General features: G+C 37.1%; 1 protein-coding gene across 4 annotated transcripts in view; it reads left to right on the forward strand.

Moving 5' to 3' along the window:
* Positions 1-23,005, forward strand: part of GREB1 (growth regulating estrogen receptor binding 1) — a 61,501-nt gene that overhangs the window by 4,933 nt on the left and 33,563 nt on the right. For all 4 annotated transcript variants that reach the window (XM_086608392.1, XM_086608391.1, XM_086608393.1 and 1 more), the window contains exons 2-16: positions 1,776-1,898; positions 2,641-2,817; positions 9,366-9,548; positions 9,866-10,009; positions 11,254-11,379; positions 13,318-13,440; positions 14,313-14,450; positions 14,633-14,818; positions 15,441-15,791; positions 16,572-16,700; positions 18,175-18,300; positions 18,761-18,958; positions 19,049-19,229; positions 21,049-21,241; positions 21,819-21,955. In XM_086608392.1, coding sequence (XP_086464518.1) covers positions 1,776-1,898; positions 2,641-2,817; positions 9,366-9,548; positions 9,866-10,009; positions 11,254-11,379; positions 13,318-13,440; positions 14,313-14,450; positions 14,633-14,818; positions 15,441-15,791; positions 16,572-16,700; positions 18,175-18,300; positions 18,761-18,958; positions 19,049-19,229; positions 21,049-21,241; positions 21,819-21,955 — 2,515 coding nt within the window. The remainder of the gene's footprint in view (positions 1-1,775; positions 1,899-2,640; positions 2,818-9,365; positions 9,549-9,865; positions 10,010-11,253; positions 11,380-13,317; positions 13,441-14,312; positions 14,451-14,632; positions 14,819-15,440; positions 15,792-16,571; positions 16,701-18,174; positions 18,301-18,760; positions 18,959-19,048; positions 19,230-21,048; positions 21,242-21,818; positions 21,956-23,005) is intronic.

Here is a 23,005-nt window from a genome sequence, read left to right on the forward strand (position 1 = left end):
GTGCACCAGGACTGAGGCTTGATGTTTAGATACTTAAAAGTAAACATATCCTTCAAATCCTCTTCTAGATTGGGGTTTAAGTCTTGACAACCTATAGAGACAAATCTTCAGACTCTAGATTTACTTTCTTCAGCTTCCTCTCTAATTCTCATTTATCCTATAGTATTTGTTTAGCTGATTCTGTAATAATTTGTTAATAAAATAAAACAATATTCTGAGGAGAGTCGTAGGAAAAAAAAAGTCTTTGATGAGCATCCTATGGGATTCTGAGTGCCTGATCCAAAGTCAGTTGAAGCAAAGAAAATATGTCCGGTTGACATTGAGTTTTGGAGGATGACTCCAGTGTGCTTCACTGTTTTTCTATTTCAAGTCTAAAAGCTGGGTCAACAGAATAATGTAGGAGACTAACTGCTATTTTACTTGCCCAAGTCCAAACAGCTATTTGGCTTCTTGCTGATCCTCAAGTAAATCCAGCGCTTCATCAGTTTTGCCAGTGAAAGCTCCTAGTGTTTGCTGCAGGCATGTCCCTACAGAGAAGCCAAGAAGCTGGAAGCCTAAGACATAAGCCCCTCTGGGTTCACGTAGTACTTGTGCCCTACCTCTGTCATGTGTAAGGCTGGATCTGGCCTGAAATTTTCCTTAATCCTGTCTGTGGAAATGTTCTCAGTTACCATTTAGCCGCACTCCTCTGCTTGCCAGCTTTGCCCCATTTGCCATGAGTGTATCTGAGCCATAAGAGGGGATGGAGTCATTGCTAAGTATGTTTTGCTGGAGCTGTTGCATTATGCATGACAAAAATTTTGTCCTATGGGTGGAAAGAAGCAGTCTCTAGTTGAAAGGCTGAAACACGCACTAGTAATATGAAGGTGAATTCTCTTAATGAGCAAGCTATGAAGTTAAAATGCTGATTTAGGTAGCCGGTCCACCACAAAAAAAGTGGTTTACAGCAGAGAATCTGAAGAAGAAACACCTAAAGCTCTCTAAAAATGAACTCTACATCATGTATTCTCCAGCATTCAGTCTTGTGTCCTGGACGAGCACCGTCCATACATAGGCTGCTGTGAATTGTCTTCCTAAACATTGTACAAGGAATGGCAGTGCTTGACTCGGAGCTCTGGATTATGGTGGGAGACAGACAGTCTGAGAATTAGGTGTTCTTACTGTGGCATCATCTGTGGCTAACCTAGTTTCAAACAGGAACCGTTTCTTCAGTTGCCTGTACAACATCAAGGACATGGTCAATATCTAATGAATAAAATCTGTACTTGGACTGTGGCCAGGACATTCTAAAGTGCTAAGAAGTAACGACTTTGGGTTTATAGTAGCTGTCAATATTATAAACAAAAGATACAGTTACAGTGTTGTGATCAGCAAGAATTCAAACATCAGGAGTTAGGCCTCAAAAATCATGAGGTTAGCTTAAAAATAAGGAGATTTAGAAAAATAATAAATTGAGGCTTCTTTTTATTTGTCCTTTAGGGTTTTTTTACTTTCTCAGGTGCAGTAGAGTCATGCTTTTAAACTCTTTTTTTTTTTGTGCAGGAGCTAAAAGCTTTATTTTGTTGTTAAAAGACGTTCTATTGTAAGCATGAGTGGAAGTTGGAGCTTTAAGGAAACAACAAATATCTTAAGAGTTGGCAACAGTAAAGTCATTGTCAAGAGGAGAGAATCCAGTTTGCTGTAATACTTTCTGTAACTGGGTCACCCTGTTCATTCATTGGTTTGTTGCCAGTGTTTTCTGTTGTCCGAGTAATTTATGCTATGATAACTTATAGCAGGCAGCAGAGCAGATAATGAGGAAGAAGAAGAAGAGGAGGAGGAAGAAGGCTCAGAATCAAGTAGTCCTCCTGTTCCTTACCAGATGAAGCCTCCCCCAGAAGGATGTTGTACTACTGATGGTAAGAAATGCACTAAACATGCTGTGAAAAGGCATTTGCCCTGCTGAAAAGGGTAGGATTGGGGCAATTTCCTCTATAATTCATCAGAATGAGATAATCTGATATAGAAATCCTAAAAACGTTCATTACGTGCCACATAAAGCTGGATTGCTCTTAGTTGCTCTTACATTTGACAGGGTCTTTGCCCAGTGTGTCAGATAAGCATTTGTGTTGGAACACCTGGCATGAGGACAGAACTTCTGTTCTGTTAGGCAACGTGACCTTTAAAAGGTTGAGTTTGCAGGGATGGCATTTGCTAAAATGCATGTGGTAATTTCTATGGCTTTTTCATCACTCTTTTCTATTTAAAGTGCACCTCATTCAATGTAAAAAATATTGAAAACTCAGGAAAAGCCAGTGAAATTCACCAGATACTGAGAACTATTATCTCTATATTTGAATGTCTGACCTCAGTTATGATGATGTTAGTAAATAATCCCATAAATATGTACATTGAAAAACACCATCAAGAGAAACTTCACGGTACATTTTCAGATTTTCATTTGTTTTTTGTACTGGTAGCATCTGTTTATGGCTGACCGAAAGGCAGGGAAGAAAATTATCTCTTAGTTTGTCCTTGACCTCAGAGAATACAACTTTGTTTTTCATGAAAAACATAGGAAGTTCTTTAGTGAAGACAATTGTGAGTATTAAACAAAAAAATCTTGTCCACTTAAAATATGTTGAATTGTTTTTTTTCTAGGTTTCTGCCAGGCTGGTAAAGATTTGAGACTGGTTTCAATTTCCAATGAACATATTGAGGTACCGTCAGGGTTTTTACTCGTTGGTGCAAAGTCACCAAATTTACCTGATCACCTTTTAGTGTGTGCTGTGGATAAAAGATTCCTGCCAGATGACAACGGGCGCAATGCCCTATTGGGTAAGTGTCTGTGATTGCAGTAAAAGGATTTGTTCTGTGGGCTACAATTAATAGCTAATCTTTTTTTTGCAGAGTGAGTTCAGCAGATCTTATTTCCGTTCCACGTCTACAGTAACGCTCACTGGTGATGCACAACAAGATAACAACTCAGAGCTTGCTATGTTTGCTTTGGAAAGATACAGAGCGAGCCAGTTCGTTAGAAATGCTTCATCACCTTCTATCCCTTAGTCCAAGGCTGAAGTCATTGTCCAGTCAGTTTATGTCTTAGGTCCTGGAACTGCACATCTGGTAACTGATGTGAATGAGTTGAATTGCTGCCTGTCTCTATTTTAGCTTTCCAAATACTGACATGGACAGACTGTAGGTCTGTCAAGTGGAACTTTCAGGCGATTAAAAGCATGTAAGCAGTTTGATGATAGTTTAGACTACAAAAATTTATGACCTTTTTGATTTATCATACGGATAATATTCTCCACTGTGTTCAAACAATAGCATGGATTCTGGATCCTGACCTATGACTTTTTGCTATTATCACAATATATATAAATATGAATGATTGTAAGTTGAAACTTTTCCTTTATGTGTAATCAGGTAATACTGTGTGTTTGAATAATGCTGTTTGTAGGATACCTCAATTTTTTGCTTTTCATCTATTTAAAAGTCCAACTTCTGAGATAAAATCGAGTTCTTCTATTTTTATTATAGCCTTTCTGATGGCTGTTAGCCTCATCTAAATCAACCCAAATGAAGAAGACCTGCAATCATGTGAATGAATGAACTGAATATAAACGTGATTAAAATAGAATAGTTTTTATATTGGGAAAAGTGCTATATAATTGGAGGGAGAACTCTTTTTCAGTCAGGCACTTTCAGGTTCTTATGCATCATTTTCTTAGTTAGTTAACCAAAAAATGCCGTATAATTTGTATGTGTACCAGTTCGAGCTTTAGATAGCAAAAAGGAAACATTTGTCATGTCTTTTAGCAGTTTTCTTTCACAAACACTGAAGGATATGATGTGAACTCAGTTGTTATCTCAGTTTGAGCAGCCTTTCAAGGCATTTGGGATGACAGTGTTGTGTGAAGGTGCATAATGTAATTCTATGTACAGTAATTTCTTTCCTCATGTGATCTTGCAGAGTTGGATTGGTCACGGTACATTTGCCTAGTGATTGTAAAAGAATTAAGGGGGTTGTAAATCACCCACGTGTTGTCATTTTAAAGATAAAGACAGGAATGTTGTACCACTCAAGTCATTCAGTGCTAGCACTATTAACAGCTTAAGCTCCTTAGGCTGTTAGCAGAGAGGAAGTAGTGTATTTGTTAATTGCATGCTAAACAAGAACAGAAAAAAGCAACAGGAACATAACTGGGAGGTTTTTATGCTACTTGCATCCTCAGCTTGCTTATTTAATACATTTTAGTTTCCTGAAACCATTTAAATGCTTATTTTTGGCTGTGGTTACACACTTAAACACCGGTGAATCACATTCTTTTGCAAAGAATTTTAGTAATTCTGTAGGATGACTTTTATATATTCTATAACAAGATTAAATATGAGAGAACTTACATACTTTAGGATCCAAAGTCTTCATGTGGAAGCTGGAAATAAAATAATGTTCCCGGTCCTTAATCTAATTGAAAGCCATGATATATTTTATTGACATGAGGATAGCATACTATTCGTACAAGAGATCATACTGCAGATATAAATAAGTGTTTGATTCTGGTTTTCCTGCACCGATGCAAGTCAGATCAGGATAAGTAAAATTAGAGGCAGACGCGAATAGTCTCACGGTTTCAGGTGCATAGTGAGATAAAAGACAGAACCATTCTTGCTTTAAATTCCCTGTCTATTAATACAACACAGTGACCCCTGTCTTGGGATAGATTTAAGTTGAAAACATTTCATATGAAGAAGGGAAGTTCTTATTTTTTGTGTTCTGAGTTTAGGCTGTTCTCTTTCAAACATGTTGGCCTTTTGAAACAACACAGAAAGTGGTCCCTTCAAGACTTTCTAAGTTTAGAGGGAAGTTGAATTGGATTAATTTTGAATTGAAATGAGCTGTCATCAGGACTCAGAGTATATCCCACACTTCTGGTAAGGCTTAATGGTAATACAGGCACATCACTTGACACCCTTCAACCCCATTGTTTTGTTTAATTTCGTGCCCTTTCTCTTAATATACTGTGTTTTTGTAAAGCAGCTGTTGCTCAATACCATAGATTTTTTCCAAAACAATTTATGTGAAGGGAAAAGGCACTAATGAATTACCCAATACTTTCCTGATTTCTCATGGTTTGCCTGCATGTATTTGCGAAGAATGCCTGTGGAGCGTACAAAAATTCCAGCAGAAAACAGGAAATGTCTCAGTAGTTTCCAGGCCAGCTTTTGACTTATGGTCTTGCTCCCATTAGGGGCTGTTGATATGCCTCTGGGGCATGTGCCAATTTATTGATTATACTGATAAGTTGTCCCACAAAAGTAATTTCTGTTGGAGGTTGTTTTGTTGCTCTGTTTTTACAATTGACTTATTATTCCATAGAAAAAAATCCCATTTTCTGGAAAAGACTGTATTTTTGTCAAACAAAAAGTTCTCTGTGTCTAAGCATGTACCTCATATGATTCTGTTAATCAAGTTAGATCACAGGTTTAACTACTCTGCAAAACATATTCAGCTTTTTGCTTTTAGGAAGCTGTTTCTTGGGTTTTATGCCACTTAAAAGAATGCTTGGATGAAGGAAGCACTTCTGCGATAGTGCGATATTTATTGCTTCCTAATAAAAGCAGCGAACATGTACCACTCCCAAAGTTTTTTTTCTCTTTTGTTTTGTTTTTGTTTTTTTTTTTTTCCTCAATTCTCACTCTTAAGGAGAGCCTCTCCTGATAAACAAAGCAGCTATTCACCCATCATTTTCCTTCCCAAAAGACTAAACAGCTGCCCACTTTCCTAGCAGGGAATAAGAAATCCTTTTTTTTTTTTTTTTTTCCCTCTTCAGTAGGTCCCTGAGATCAAAATGACAGAGAAAAAGAGTAAGGAGTGTGCAGAATGAAAACATTGTAGTATAAAATACTCTGGCTGCTTCTGTGAAAATGTGCAATGTTTTATTGGGCTTTTTAAATAGTAATGAGTTTCTATACAATGGAAGTCTCCAGCTTGAGCATATTGATTTCATATGTTTTTTAAGGACTTCAGTCTTCAAATGGAGTGGTACTGAGTAGGTAGGAAAAATGTGGAACATTGTCAGTGTTTGTGTGCTTCTTCTTGTGAGTAGAACTGAAAAGAAGAAATACTGTTGCTGAAAAGTTGAAAATATCATCATTCTTTTTTTTTATGCAAGCTGCCAACTTTCCACAAAAATATTAACACTAATTAAAAACATTTATTTATTTAAAAGAGAAACAAGAAGAAAATTTTCTGCCAATTTATGAAAGATAAGATTAGGAAATATTAGATGGATATCCTTCCATCCTGAAGTCCCTTCTTTATCCCCACCACAAGCTCACTGTTGATCCAAAGGAACCATTTCCCCAGTGAGAAGGTAGGTTGGGTTTCATACCCTTTTAGTCCAAGGTCTTTCTTCCGACCACAAGGTCTCTACTGTGAAAGAGCTTTTTAAATAACGGGCAATTGGTCATTGAGATGTGAGCAAATTCAAGCAAATGCATGTGATAAAATACCAGATACAATTAAATACCTTCTGGTTAAACAATCTTCAGAAGCTAACAGCCTTAAGTCACTACTCAACTGAGTTGGATATGAACTGGTGACCTAAAGGTGAAAGGCTTTTAGCCCCTAAACTCCAGGCATTGATTTCTAATTCTCTTGTGAAATCAATCTCATGACATAGATTTATTGAGTCACCTTATGGCTGCCCCGACTCCCCTGACCTTTGTCCTCTCTATAATGTATGGAAGAATATTTAATGCAGCTTGTTTATGAAACAAGCTGTCCCCTCTATCAGCTGCTGCCTCAGGCCTTGGCATATGAATGGGGCATTCAGAGACAGGAGGATGGTGAAATGTTTGGGTTCTTCATGTTACTCCATCAGCTACGTACAGTGCTATGAGCAAGGTGAGCAGAGCCCTGCAATGAGTAATGCTTGAACAGCATTTTATTGCATTGGAATTATAAAATCATGCTGTGTTCTGTCTGTGATGTCAGGGCTGAGCTGTATTAACGAAGCAATGGCTGTCATGAAAGAGAGTGTCGGTCAGAATGAATGGGATGAAAAATGGTGTTGGCAGGAGCTTGCAAGAAAGGACTCGGTCTGATTAGAGGAGCTGGGGAAGCTTGAGGTGAAAGATGATAGTTTGACATAGAGGAAAATCAAAACATAAACTTCTAAAGCGTTCTCCAAGGACTTTTCAAAACAAGTGGACAACTTAGATCTGTTCAATCCTTACTAGACCTCACCTGTATGCCATGCGTGGTGTAAACTAATTTTCCAGTAGACCTCCCAGTGTTAAAAATAGGTGATTAGGGCAAAAGCTTATTTCAGGTAGAAGTTAGTGCTAAATCTGTTTTAGGCAGATGATGATTTAAAAAAATTACCAATAATGACTGATCTAAAGTCCGCATGGAAAGATTTTATGTCACTGTCCAACTTCGTTGAACAAATATTTCTGCCTGTGGCTTTGACAAGTTGCTGAACACTCTCAGCAAAGTGATAAAACCTAAGAAATGTACAGGTACTTCTGTTTTACTTTTGGAAATGGTCCCCTCATGCTTGTAGTTGAAAACAAACAAGAGCATGTAAATTGCAACCAGGCAAAAATTGCAGTGCTGCTGCCCATGCTCATTGTGTTGCCAAATGTATGGGAAGTTTTCATTTACTAGCAGAAGCATTTTCCATGATTTCTTAATCTGCATAAAATGCGTGCAAAATCTACGGCTTTTGCCACATCCGTTCTAATCTTGTTTCCTTTTGTTGTTGCTTTTATTGCAGCTATGGAAGGCTCTGTGATGTTAGACAGATGCTTTTGTGCTGACTGATATAACACAGAGGATTCTGCAGAGTCATGACTTGTCCTAATTTTATGAGTCATAACGACCTTTATCATCCTACCGACCAGGATCAGAGAGATAATAGGCAGCTTTCAATAGTTGTTAGCCACTTGTTCCCATGGATACCAGACCAATTTCCACATGAATTTAGGTTTTTAATAAATTCTTCTGAGCCATTTGAAAACTAATGAAAGTGCTCGAGCTGTAAACGAAGCAACAGGTGTTTACAAAGCATTATATATTTCAGTGGTTGTATTTTACAGAAGGAAAAAAGTATTGGCCATTAATTTTAAAATTTAATTTCTTTGAACTATGTGATTGAAATAATAATTTTCATGAATGGGTCTTAATTTTATCTACCATATTTTTGATCCTTTGCTCCAGCTATTTATTTCAAATGTTATTGTTCAGATGTTATGTGAAATATATTTCCTTTATTTTTACCATCTCCCAATTCATTGAACACACCCTTTCCATTTCAATTTCTGTGACGACAGATAAAAATGTTCATTAGATATGATTCAAGTAAAAGAAAACTTCATGTTTCAGGTCATGTGTAGGGAACAGAGAGAAAATTTCGATGGGGAAGATTATCTTCTAATTGCACACTATCGGATTTCTTTGTAGATAGTATTTTCAGACAGTTGCATTGGTCTAATGCAAGACGAAAATTCCTTAAGAAATACTGTGGAAAATGGACAAAAGAAGTTGTTTAAGAATCAAAAGTCAGATAGTCAGCTGTGCAAGGAATGCCCTTTATTTATGGTGATAATGACATCACCATCACGAGCCCCTCTTTGAGGTTCAAACTGTGTATCTCAGAATGAGAGGAAATGGCAGTGTCCCTGGAAATGCCCCACAATAACCTCCTTTACGTGCAAGGACTGTGTCTGTCGTGTCTATAAAGCTGCAGACACTTTGTTTCCGTAATCATAAATAGTTTAAACTGCTGTGAAGTGCTAACACAGTCCAGCCATAATTTGAGAAAGCTCCTTTAAATTAATAGCCCTGGAAGGCTTTAGTATATTTTCCTCTCTAAAAACACATCTGTAGTGGGAATTTGGTACTTAAATATACTTAGATCTAACTAAATGTAATAGATTAAATGTACTTAATTTCTTGAGACTTGATTGCATGTTTAATTTCAATGAAAGCTGAAACAGAAGTGAAGCAGGTACTTTCTGTGGTGTTGAATAGGGCTGGGTTGAAGCATGTGATTCTGTACTCTTCAGTTAGAAACTTCTTGGTTTAATGTTTCACAGGTAGGTATTATATAGGAGTTGTAATCTTTTTCTGGTGGGAGAAAATGAAAAATATGGCCTATTTTAGTTGCTCTGTGAATGTGGGTCTCTGTTTTTGTAATCTGGTAGCCAAAGTGGTCGTGACGTAATTTTTTTTTTTGAGGACAATGTTAATAAAAAGTTCAGTCTATGAAAAAACAAAATAAATACAGTTTTTCTCCAGGAAGGAATCGTGTTTTGATATTATTAACAGTGACTCACCTATCTCATTGAATTATATGTATTGTTTATTTTAACAGGCTTCTCTGGCAATTGTGTTGGCTGTGGCAAGAAGGGTTTCTGCTACTTTACAGAATTCTCAAATCACATTAATCTTAAATTGACCACTCAGCCCAAGAAACAGAAACACTTAAAGTATTATCTGGTCAGGAATGCACAGGGAGCTTTGACCAAAGGATCTGTAATCTGCTGGAAAGGGGCAGGTAAGATAATGAAGCTGTCTTCCTCGAGCTCTGGTTTTCATCACTCAAGCTTAGCTATCACAGGGGCTGGCGTCTGTGTAAAACCTAAGACAGATCGGTTGAAAGAGAGACTCTTTAAAGCTAGGTGATTGCTAAAGCAGCTGTAAAACGCAATTGGCCGGCCTAATATGAGGATGGCATGTCTCAAGACATCAGTTTCTCCCTCCCAAGTGCTGTTGCCTCTAAGTAATTCATGTGTGAAATTATCAAGTCAAATATGCAGATAAAAAGCAAATACCGCTGTCGTCAGGGGATAAGAAGTTTCTTTTTTTGTTAAGAATTCAGAGGCCGTCAGTCTTCATCCAGCACCAGCTCAAGCACATTGTTCCAACTGCCAGAAAGTTTGGGACTCTCGGGAAGCACCTCAAGTGAGCTGCTCCCAGCAGCAAACCCCAGTGCTCCTTCTGGGACTCAGCAAACAGGTACTGCTTAGAAGGAAAACATGCCGGGTTTCCACCTACTCTTACTCTTCTGTGCATGAGTATTTGTGTGTATTTGTGTGAATGGAAAGACAAACAAATAAGCACACTGCCACATAAAATAAAACGAGTTGAACAGATTTAGAGATACGTTAAACAAAGAAAGCATTCAGACTTAGAAGGCTTCTTGCTGTCTGTTTTTCCCCCTCAAGTTTATTTATAAAAGGTTAGCAAATAATAAAATAGATGTTCTGCATCTTGCTCCTAGCTAAGGGAAACCAAAATTTTTTAAGAGTTGTTATTTTTAAAGTTGCTGAGAATAGTATTACATTCCTCCAACTGTTGCTTGTCTGGTCACAGATGACGAACGTTGCAGGAACCAATATCATTTCAGCTTTTTCTTCTGATCCAGTTTATTTCATGTTATGACCATAATTCTCACTGCAGACATTACATGGGCATCAGCTTAAAAGCTTCTGAGTTTTTTCTTCTGCTGAGAGAAGTGGCTTTAATATTAAAAAACAAACTGATGATCAGTATCTGTAACTTTTTTTTTTGTATTAAAAATTCTTTCTAAAACATTTACTTTTCCGTTAGCTTGACGTAAATGAAAGATGATGGATGATTGAGGCTGCAGTGATCTCTCTGAGCTTCTTCGTAATGAAAACAGCTCTTTAGTGTTTAGTGTCCTGTGACTACAACAGATATTCACTCAGGAGAACTGAGGCACATCTGTTTGTGGTTATATTCTTTCCATGAGATAGAAGCAGATTGGCTATTTTTTTATTTGTCAGAGGTGTTATATATAAAAAAGCTACATTAATTGCAAGCATATTAGGCTTGAGAAAATCTCTTGTTTTAATGCAGCATAGTTAAAAAGAATCTTGGAAAGAGAATGTCAAATTGGAATGTAGGCTTAGGAGATTTTTAGTAAATTTTAAACAACCTTTCTCACTCTTTTAGCTGATTCTTGAGTAAACTTCATGTAAGAGCTAGGGTCCACCTGCAAAGAAGCTAAAGGGTCTGACATATGTATTTAATTACAGAATCGGATTTTACCCAGGCACTTAATTGAGAGTCAGGCAGCAATAATCTGGTATGAGATCAGAAGTGGGTTTGTTACATTCACTCTAAGCAGATCCCGATGGCTTTATTAAAGTAAATGACCAAGTGATCAGTTTATTACATCAACTGGGGATCTTGACCTAGGAATGTTTAATGTAAATACTTTGCTTTTTTCTTGCCAGCTGCAGCCATAGATCACATCCCTTCAACAGCAGCGTTCAGCTCAGCAGTTTATAATGGCAAGGAATCGCCTAAACAACAGTTGGTGAAAAATAACCTGTCTGCTCTGACAAGACCTTTGGTGTTAGGTATTTGTATGGATTTATTGTTCAATAACCCTAAACCCTATATTCCATGGGTATAATAGAAGCATTGAACAAATGATATCATGATCGTAATTTCCTGTACAAATAGAAATTACTATTCCCTTCCAAGTTCTTTCTGACCATAACAGTTTTTCTGTGCTAATTTTCAGGAAAACAAATTTTTGTACATTTTCAACCGTAGCTTTGTTACAGTTCAGATTATTAATTGGAAGTTTTTTGTTATATACACAGTTTAATCATTTAATAGAAGTATAGACTAGGTTCTGAGTCCAGGTTCTTAAATAATGTGTCAGTTTGCATCAATCTCACCACAGGTTTTGTGAAGGGAATTAAGAAAGATTTGTTAAGAAATCACTCATAGTATAATTTCTATGTTGTAGTTCACCTTGGGATGGAGCACTAGACTTTGCCAACTGCCTCCAAATTAAAGAAACTGTCCTCACTGCACAAATATTATCATGATTTGTGTTAACTGTTTTCTGTCATAAACTGCATTCTGTGTCACTGGCTTGTTTAAGTAACAAAGTTAGTCTTCACTATGGCTAGAAACATGGTATAGCTCTATTTTACAAGAAGGCTTCCCAAGTTTCCCTGCTGGCCTCACAGCCAAATTCTCTTTCTCTGCCCATTCAGGTTCTTGATCTCTTTCTTCTGTGCAGCAACATATTCTTGCCAATTCATTTCAGATGGATTGATTTCACACATCAGCATATCTGCAGAAAAGAGTACAGCATTTTCAAATAAAAATTTCTATGTATTGCTGTATCTTTTGACTTTAGTCAGGAACAGAAATGACAGCATGAGTAGCACAAATGGCTAAATGCTGCCCTCACGTGGTAAACATTTGAAGGACAAAGTAATCAAAAATGTGTACGTAAGGGTCCTCTGCAAGTGAACGATCTAAAGACTTCAAGGTTGTTTGGTTTGGTTTTGTTTTTGTTTTTGGTTTTTGTGTTTTTTTTTTTTTAATTTATTTATTTATTTTCAGTATCTTTTGCAAAATAAAAAGCCATTTTTAAATATAAGATTCTTACTCTGTCTTGAATTTTGTATGAGACCAACCATTCTGCCAGCAGATTTGGCCCTGCCAGTGTGAAGTAGTGTTACGACCTCAGCATAGTCATGTCCAGAAATAGAAATAGCTAAGTCCTACAAGATGCTGAGCAATTCCTGGAGGACGGTTGACTCTCAATAATTAGAAATGCTTGATGTTAGTGGAAGCTCATCATTCTAGGAGTTTGCAGGAGTGCACAAGAGAATTCAAGAAATTAATGAAAGAAAATTCAACAAATTAATCATCAGGAGCTTCTAGAAAAACTGTAAGAAAGTTATGTTTTTATAGACAAAGGTGCTACATGTGGATAGGAGGAAAGTGCAGACGTAATTTGCTAGGAGTTAATATGGAATAACATAAAAAAAAGACAGTAACCAGCAAGAAGTGGCAAAAATCTTATAAATGGGAAAATTGTTGAAAAGAACTCAGATTTCTGTTAATATTATCCTGAAACCCTGAAAATTTAATTTTGCAATAAGTTATTTAAAACATTGTGTCATGTGTTCAGAAACAAAAGGAGCAAAATGCCTACAGTGTTGACTTCAAAATTTTAACACTTACAAGCATTCTTAGTACATGTCTCATTCTTACTGTGTTATTCTTAGTACAGGGTAACCATTGGTATAAAATAAAATAAGTCTACCTAGATACTGAAGAGTTCTTTGAATCAGAAAGTTCCCAGAAATTTAAGCAGGACATAGCAAAGTAAAATAAAAACCATAAAAAATTATTATATTCATAGAGTTGACCATGTCTACCACAATACTTAATGTACACATTCAATCTATCAAAACATATTGAATAACCATACACAAAACAGAATAGATCTTATTCTAATACTTTTCTCTAATATTGCTATTATTCAGGCACTCTAACAAATTCAGGGCCTCCAAAAAAGCGCCATAAAGGTTGGTCACCAGAATCTCCATCATCTACTGAAACTTGGAACTTGCAGCTCAACCCACAGGCTCCAAACAGAATTAAAAATGGTAAGCTATACCCAAGGTAATGATAACGTTTGTTTTATTAATCAGAAAATAATGAGGGAAAAGAAGTAATATTTTAAAGACTCATGTAAATTTGCATTAGAATTTTGAAAGGTGTTTGATACCTACACGAGCACCTACATTTAGATGCTTTATTTCCATTGATTTCTTTCTGAGGCTCTGCGCTTAGGATCCATTATGAATTAAGTCATTATGAATAAATGTCAACAGGTACTTGTGTCCACCTTTAGACACCGTACCACCTTTGGGATATTAAAATTAGTGTCATAACTCAGGTCAAAGTACCATCCGTTGTTTCAGTTATTTTTCAGTGTTCTTTGAGCTTGGATTTTATAGTCTGGATGCAGACTAGAGTGACATGCAGTGAAATAAACCTGCTTTCCCTAAAATATTTTATTTTAATATGCTGTTGTTTAAATAAAAATTACCATAAAGAAGATACAATTGAGCAAACGTGAATCTTAATATTTTCTTTCTTGCTATAGCAGGAAAACCTATTTGGAAGCAGTGAAACTAAATATATCATACAGAACACACAAGTCATAACTATTTGTGCCTTGATAAATCATAAATCTCTATATTCTTGCATTCATACCTAGAACTGTTTGTTTATAAACATTTTGAAATCTTTAGATGCATGTGTGATGTTCAAGTTTGCAACAATATTTATTAGTCCTCCAAGACAGTTAGCATAGTAGTAGGGGTTTTAGTAATGGCTCATGAAATGTGTGATGTATGCAAAGAAAGCATTTAATGCCGATACCAAATGTGGATATGAGATGATATTTAATAACTTTTCTTTGAGAAAATCATTATTAGACCTGACTCCAATAATAATATGTCTAAAATCTTAGATGGAGGAAGCCTATCGTCTTTACCACATTCTGCTTTGGTGGGGCCAGCCTCATCTCCGATGGTGGCCTCAGGAGAACCGGTCTCAGTTCCTGACAACTTGCTGAAAATCTGTAAAGCAAAGCCAGTTATTTTTAAAGGTAAAAACCCCAACGCCCTGACAAGACCTTAAATCTTTTTTTGTAAGAGATGTAAAGATACTTCTTCTGCTAAACGCTGCAGAAGCTGTCACTTTTAGAAGGTTTACTATTAAAACTGTTTAATGCATACATGGGAAATTACGAAATTAATGCGATGTGTACAAACATTGTTTATTTTGTAGGTCATGGAAACTTCCCATATCTTTGTGGGAACATTAATGATGTGATAGTGAGTCCTTTGTTGTACACCTGTTACAGAAATTCACAATCTTTATCTAGAGCATATGAACAGTACGGCGCCTCCACAATACAGCCTATCTCAGAGGAAATGCAGCTCTTGCTGACTGTCTACTATCTTGTTCAACTAGGTAAGATTATTTTACATCCAGATAGACTGCAATGAATGTATTACATGCTGGCAAAGGAGAAAGGGAATATCAGAGCAGGACAGCATTAAATATGAGCCTTAGGACATGTGATATTAAACAATTTTATTCATGGCAATGAAACAAAACCAAATAACTAGTTCTTGAAGACCAGACAGATTGAAATATAATTATACAAAGTTCATCTTCTCCTGTAATCTCGGACCTCAGCAACTAAAAATAAAAGAAGGAAAAGAGCTGTAATTCACTGCTCTGGCATACAGTCTGACGTTTAGAAGTAGTATTATGCTAAGACAGGCAGCACTCAACCTCTTAAATATTTCTAATTACTGATACTCAGGTTCCAATTAGGGCAACTTTACTCGAATATCACAAAGGCACTTTAAAATTAAAAATTTGGTTCACATCTGCTAAAGGAAATTTAAAATAATTTAAGTAATCTAAAGTAATCTAAAGAAATTTGAAATAAAGCAGTCATGCATGCATAAATCTGAAACATCATCATCTCTAAAAAAAATCCGTATGTTGAAAAAATAATTGTTTTCAACTTAACAGTTTTTGTTAATTGTTTCATAATACTTTCCTGCTAATTTTTTTTTTTTAGCCTCGGACCAGGTCCCTTTGATTGAGGATTTGGAACAAATATTCATGCGTTCGTGGCGGGAATCACACCTGTCTGAAATCCGTCAGTACCAACAGGCTATTCCACAGACCTTTCCCCAAGTGCCCAGCCAGATCGCACCAGTGACTTCAGCCCAGCTTCCCTGGCTGGCGGGCCTTGCAGCCAGCTCCTGTAATGACAGTGTCCATATCATTGAGTGCAGCTACTCTCTGGCTGAAGGGCTTTCAGAAATGTTTCGGCTACTCATTGAAGGAAAATTGATAAAGACAAACTACGTGGTGATCATATGTGCCAGTAGAAATCGAGCCATTGATTCCTGCATTGTGATAACAGGTAAGATCCCAAGGGTGTATCTCCAGGCAGAACAGATTACTTCAATGATATGAAGATTCTGGTTGGAGTTTCAGTAAGCTGCCTCAGAAAGCAGAGCTTTGACCATCAACTAATGGGTTTTGATGAACCCAAGTTGATGCTGCACAGTTGAGTCTCTCCCCAGCAAATCACATTCTGCCTGCGTTACCCGTTGTCTCACCAGGACATCCCAGCAATGCTACTACGAACAAATAATAGTGAGTTACAATACACACAGCACATAAAGCTCTCCTGCTCTGTGTGACTGGAATATTACTACAAGTAGAGGACCGAATGTTTTCTTAGCTTCTAAAAGATGGTCTTTCAATGCCATCCCCTTTGACAACCTGTTGAGGGCTATGCTGATAATAAAATAAATAATTTGAATGATTATTAGTATTTGAATAACATTTAATGTTATTAATGATTAATACTAATACTAATACTAATTCAATGACTTTGAATTTGTTACGTGTGGAAGATCATTGACAAATCCTTTGACTGTTTATACGGTCTTTTTATATATTGTATCAGCAAATATTTCCTAAACTGGGAAAGAAACACAAGGAATTATAAAATATGAATCTGTCTTACAGGTGTCTGGCACACACATGTATAGGAGAGAGAAAAGACTAATCTCTACCATTTTTATATGTTTGGTATTCATTTAGCTGGGTAGTATTTTTATTATTACTTATAACAGTTTTAACTGTAGTTTGATGTGCTTTCAAAATCACTTTTTTTTGGTGGTTTTTTTTTTAGGAAAGTATCAGGCAAGAGTTCTATCTGAGAGCATGCTCACTCCTTCAGACTACCAAAAAGAAGTTAACTATCAGCTGGTCACAGGGAAAGTGGAAACTCTGGGGTCCTTCTTTAGCACGCTCTGCCCAGGTACCTAACAGGTTATAAAGAGACATGTTTCCAAGTCCCTGAAACTTTTAAGTCAGAGAAAATAGCTGTACTCTTTACCTTTCCAGAAGCAAGACATTATTAGAAATACTTAAAAAATGCAGGACAAATTTGTGAAAGTACATTTGATTTGAAATTCCTCCTCAAAGTGTCAGTTTTTAAAATCCCTCAGTTTCATAAAAATATGCCGGCAAATAGCTGAACATATTATTCTTAGCTATGCAAATCCATCTATATACTCTGCAAGTCTATATCCCTATGAACATGTAAAGTCTTTTGCCCTAAGCACAGAATTCATTTAGACCATGACAGAACAGAGCTATTTTATCAAAAGTTGCCCTTTCAACTTGCCATGCAGTGAAGAATTGCAGAGAGTCAGAGTTACTGAATCATTTTTTAACTGAGTATACTGAGGATTACTACAGGCAGGAGTATCTGGGGATAGATACAGCCACATGGAAAGTTAAACCGTATCACACAACTAGAGGAAATGCAGCGTATTTGTCAATGTTAATGGGATGTCACAGTCCCCTTTGCCATTCATGACATGTTGGTAAATTTGTACACAGACCACAAGAACCCTTCCGGATGTGTCATGATGTTTTGAGTGGTCACTTAAGAGAAACTCGTTTTCCTTGAACCATCATGTAGTTATGTTAGTGTTTCTGCTCTTAGTATCACTTTTGCTGTTGCTATTGTTTGAGCTGAACAAGTATATGAGCATCCTAAAAATAGTTGCCATCTATATCCACTGAATTGCACTTCACAGCGCAGACCCTGCCTTTCTAAGCTCAGTGCAGACATGCTCAAACATCTTTTCAACTGCTGAGAAAATACTAAATACTCAGGACAGGCATATTGTATTCCCTGCACAGCTTTAATCTGTAAGCAGTGCCTCTGCTGAGTAGGATGTGTTTGCAGATAGGCATAGTTTGATAAAACATACCTTGCTTGCTTCAGCATTGTGTGTAGCTACAAAACACATATTTGTCTTTCACTTTCATGGGGAATCATTTTTCACTCTGTCTCTCAAAAATGTTAAAAAATATTTGTCAGATTTTTCCAAAGCTTCTTGTAATCCTTATTAGTGAACAGTATAGCTCCATGATTTGAACATAAACTAAGCCAGTTTCATGTCTTTGTTCATGCTGATCTGCATCAGAGCCTTGAGGTTAGTTTTCTACATACTCCATAAATGCCCTAGCCAGTGGTCTACAGAGCTGGTCTGTCATTCCCGGGCCTGATTTACATTTTATTAGTGATATGCTGTAAAAACAGATGCAGTAGAAAATAACGAGAGAATTCCTGTATGAAGCAGTCGACAAGCCAAGGGCAGGATAACTCGCTAGCATATATAAAGCTCTTCAACATCTGAAAAAAAAAATCAAAAAAATCAGTATGAAATGCAGCTCTTATTAACATGGATGTTTATTCCACTATCCCTTCAATTTGATAGAGGGTGACATTGATCTTTTGCTGGAGAAATTCTATCAGGAAAACCAAGGACACATCTCTTCATTGCTTTCTGCTTCAGTGAATAAAGCCACAGCACTGAATGGAACTGGAACAGCTGTATGTACAAGTAAGTAAGGAAGATTTTCTGAAGAGGTGACAGAGTAGGGTCCTTGAGACCAGGTCTCTGGGTGTGCAGTTAGATCCATCTGGGCAGAGTCCTAGGCTCTTGAAGGCAAAGGTCCTGAGGCAAACAGCACCTCCTGTCTCGGGATGTCCACATTTACACTGACGGATGCTCTGCTTCATTCCAGTGGGTTATGCAGTCTTTGAAGCTCTAAGTCTTACTTCTGTGGTAGCAGAACACTATTGCACAAATTCACTTTCAAATAAGAGACATTTAAGAGACTTACAGGACCAAAATGCAGAAATATTTCTTTTCATTTTTGGTATAGATTTTTGTAAACTGGAACTCCTATTCATAAGCAAAGTACCTGAAAGAGTACATCAGTCATTCTTTGACAGACTCTAGCATTTTGCGTTAGATTAGACTTTGGCATATATCTAAACAGAATTTTGCCTTTTTCCAGGTTATGAGATTGAACGACATCAGATCCGTCCATTCCAGCTAGCAGTGGCCCAGAAATTGCTGTCTCATATTTGCTCAATTGCTGACTCCAGCACTCAAAATCTTGATTTGGGTTCCTTCGAGAAAATTGATTTCTTAATTTGTGTTCCACCCTCCGAAGTGACTTACCAGCAGACTTTATTTCATCTCTGGCACTCAGGTGCTCATTAGTTAGCTTTATTTTAGATTTACAGGACACTGTTAAATGCATTTGTATCTGGAAATTCTGACATTTGTTCCATTTCTTTAGGTATTTTATTAGAACTTGGATTAGAAAAGGAACATCTTACAAAGCAGAGGGTGGAACAGTATGTTATGAAACTAGATGCAGAGGCTCAGATTAAGTTCAAAGTCTTTTTACAAAACTCTATGCAAAATCCACATACACTGTTTGTCCTAATCCATGATCATGCACACTGGGATCTAATGAGGTAAGAAAACTGTGACTTATTTTTAGAGAAATTATTATTGTTTGCATTAGCTCTCAAGATCAGCTTTCTGATTTATCCCTCCCTTCATCTTTGTCTGCATCTTTCTGCTAACTCTGTCTTCTCATGCATTGAATAAACAGGTTTTATTTTAAGGTCCTTCATGACTTATTCTTATCCTGCTTATTATATTATGCCTCAGTGGACCATTTCAGCTTTTCTTGCTCACCATTCTTATCTTCTTTTCAGCCACAGCTATTGTTGGGTTTGGCTGGTTGTCGTTTGTTCAAAGGAAAGCTTCCTGTGAAAGTACACAGAGCTCATTATCCTCTGTCAGTGTCCTCTGGGCTGTAAAACATGCTAAAACCCTCCACAGCGAGTAGACAACTAGTGAGCCAACACTGCTGCTTATTTTTTTAACTAATTGGAAATTTTCCAGTACAATGTTTTTTCTATCCAGGATCACTGATTTGTAAGAATTGAAAGCTTCTGTGGATCCATAGCAATGTCAGGTAGACTTCTCAGAGAAGCAGGGAGGTTTCTGTCCAATGTACCAAGTTCCCCATCAGCTCACTTGCGTAACTCATTGCTTTCCTCACAGTGGCCTGTTGCCTGGGCTTCTCAACAATCTGCCTTCTGGGAAGTTGGGCTGCTTTTGCTTTCTGGCTCCTGAGGCACTGGGGAGCTTGGAGAACATGCTGAATTCCAGAAACACCAACATACTCCAACTTTGGGAGCACAGTAGTGTTTCTGAAACCAAAAACTATTGAATCTTGCTTGTGAATGAAATGATAAGGTCTTATCTTTCACACTGGTTAAGGATTATGATTTTAACAAAAACTTTATTTTTGCATGTGAGGGTTGCTTGTTCAACTCGATATCTTAGGAACTTAGAAGACCTATTACAGCTGTCACGGCCTTTAAGGCATTTATTCATATAACACGTTAAGTGGTAGAGACTTACCTATATTACTGCTTAACTCTGATATTTTTTCCTCTTATCTAATAAAGATATGTAAGTGACTATTCTGCACAGCAGGATTCACGCCACCTGACTGAAGTCAGTTAATTGAGGTGCTTAAAACAGGAGTGTAAATGCCTGGGATTGCCCACATAGTCACAACAGAGACACGGGCATCTCTGAGGGCTGACTTAGATCACAGGTGGACACAACCAGTTTCTGGAGCTACTTCTCTCTCTCTGATGTTAACAGAAGGAGCTTGCAGTGACTAGGCTTGTAACTTAGACACTGCAGGTAAATGCCAAAAATTAAGTAGCGTGACTTTGGACTGAAGTTTTGCACCGGAGGAAGGAATTGACTGTAGGTGTTCCATGATACTGGCATTTACCCTAACAATAACTATTCTTGCCTTTCATAATAACTCCATCACGGGTAGTTTCCCTCTGTTTTTCTGTCATATTGACTTACTGTCTGTCATTTTCTGTCTTGATTTTTGCAGGTGAGGATTATATTTTCTTAAGGGCAACACTAACAATCTGGCCAAAGTTACTACAGGACTATGTGTCTGCCAAAAACATCAGCTTCCTTTCATCCTTTATCTCTCATATCCTGGTAGCTGTAACAGACTAACAATTTGCTAGCTAGGGAGCTCTTGAGACTTACAGAAATTTTAAGCTGCAGTGAAATAATTTGCATTTCTTTTCCCATCTTTCTGTGCAACAAAAGCAGGGCAAAGAATAGAGTCCTAAGTTCCTTGCACATATTTAACTTAAATTTCACATGCAGGTTAAAGCTATTCCACTGACACAAATGTTTCCTTGTGCTGATCAATTTGGAGAGTTTTGGGTTTCTTTTTTGCAGTGCTATGCATAGCCTTTATCCTCAAACAGAACTGTCTACAGGACTTGTTGATAGACTGTTGAACTGCAGAGAGGTGAAAGAGGCGCCAAATATTGTGACTCTCCATGTGACTTCCTTCCCCTATGCGCTGCAGACACAGCATACTCATATCAGCCCTTACAATGAGATCCACTGGCCTTCTTCATACAGCAATGTAAGATGGATGCTTTGAGGTGCTTTTGTGAGCTTTTTGTAAGTTATTTTACATTTACATACTTGACGAAACTGTGGAGGCCCCATGATTTTTGTAAACAAGAATGAAGTTTGCATGGCATCTTTTTCTTGTTCAGTCTGTGGCAAGTTTTTTCCCTTTGCTTATCCTGTCATTTCTTGTTTTTTTTTGCTTTATTCTTTTTATATCTTCTATAAACTGTAAAAGCTCTGCTAGAAATCTTTGAGCTTCATAAATGGAAACCATCTGAAAATCTCTGTAGTGCATCACTGCATAAATATATGTACATAGATGGATTTTCTTCATATGGGTGCATATTTATTCCATACATAACTGTTTTGTCTGTATATATGTACATGTGGAGAGAGAGAAAGAAACGAGAAAAAATTGGGTCAAACATTCTTCAAATTAATTCTGTTTCTTTATTTGATATGTCGGAGTAGATGTATGCTTATTAGAGAATGTGATTACAAATGTATCAGATACTAATGGTTAATCAATGGTAAATTAATAATTGATAGACTTTACCTTTGTATTTTTATTGCTTCATTTGCTTTAGGGTGTAGATTTATACCATGAAAACAAGAAATACTTTGGACTGTCAGAATTCATTGAGTCCACTCTCTCTGGACACAGTATTCCACTGCTTCGGTATGACAGCTCTTTTGAAGCAATGGTCATGGCTTTGGGAAAGAGGTATGGTACCTTCCTTTGTTTAACACAGGAAATTCAGGAGATGTGTTCTAATGACTTGAGTTACTACCTGGAAGCCTGGATCTTGCTGGTTTTTTCCTCGCTGTCCCACAAATCAGCTGTGGATACAAGGGCATTTCACTCATTCTTATTTTCTCCTTCCATCTTTTTTGTATATATTTGACTTGTAACCTAATCAGTCTAGGCTGCTTTTTACTATGAACATGCCCACTGTTTAACCCAATTTAGAGTGTGTTCTTGTTGTGACCAATAGCTACTTCTATAACAATCTAACATTGCATCATCTTGTAATTTCTAATATAATATTACTTTTGTCTAATATTATCACTTGCTAACCCTGACTGATTTTGTTGTATAGAATTTGTGTATACTGCACTTGTACGACAAAGAGAGTAGACATATCACTGTGGTTTGTGCACTTAAATCAGTGATAAAAACTTCAGAGCATAATCAGAGCTTGAAAATACATAATTAGTCTTCCTTGGTCTCGGTGGAGCAAGTCTAGAGTCACCGGAAAAGAGTAGTAGATATTATGTGCATGTGTGCAGCTGTGAATGAACTCTTTGGGATGTGTAAGAAGAATGAGATAGGATAAGAAAAACCTTGTTATTTTGTATTGCTAACCAGGAGACTGAGCACATCCACACTTGAGTGCTTGGGCTTGCTATGGGGTGCTTTGGAGCTCTGATCACACATATCCAGGCACTTTTCTGAGCAAGCCATACCTCTTCTTTTTATTGTGCACCTAGGTTTCATTTCTGTGAAAACCAGAGTGCAGAAAGCTATTGCATATCCATGTCTCTCCCTTCCATAGATTGGGGATTGAGACAAGGTGTACCTGAGCTTCGGAACTTGGAGTGCTCATTAGATTCTGCCTACATATTCAGTCCTCTTGGAAACAGGAGTAAGTTGGTTTAGGGCTTCAGTAAGAAAACAAGAGAAACACTCCACCCCACCTCCCACCCCTTAAGAATAACACATAATGAGGAATACTATTCTCACTCTTAACAGAATATAATTTTGATTGATGAT

The sequence above is a fragment of the Tauraco erythrolophus genome, chromosome 2, assembly GCF_009769465.1.
Source record: "Tauraco erythrolophus isolate bTauEry1 chromosome 2, bTauEry1.pri, whole genome shotgun sequence".
NCBI lineage: Eukaryota > Metazoa > Chordata > Aves > Musophagiformes > Musophagidae > Tauraco > Tauraco erythrolophus.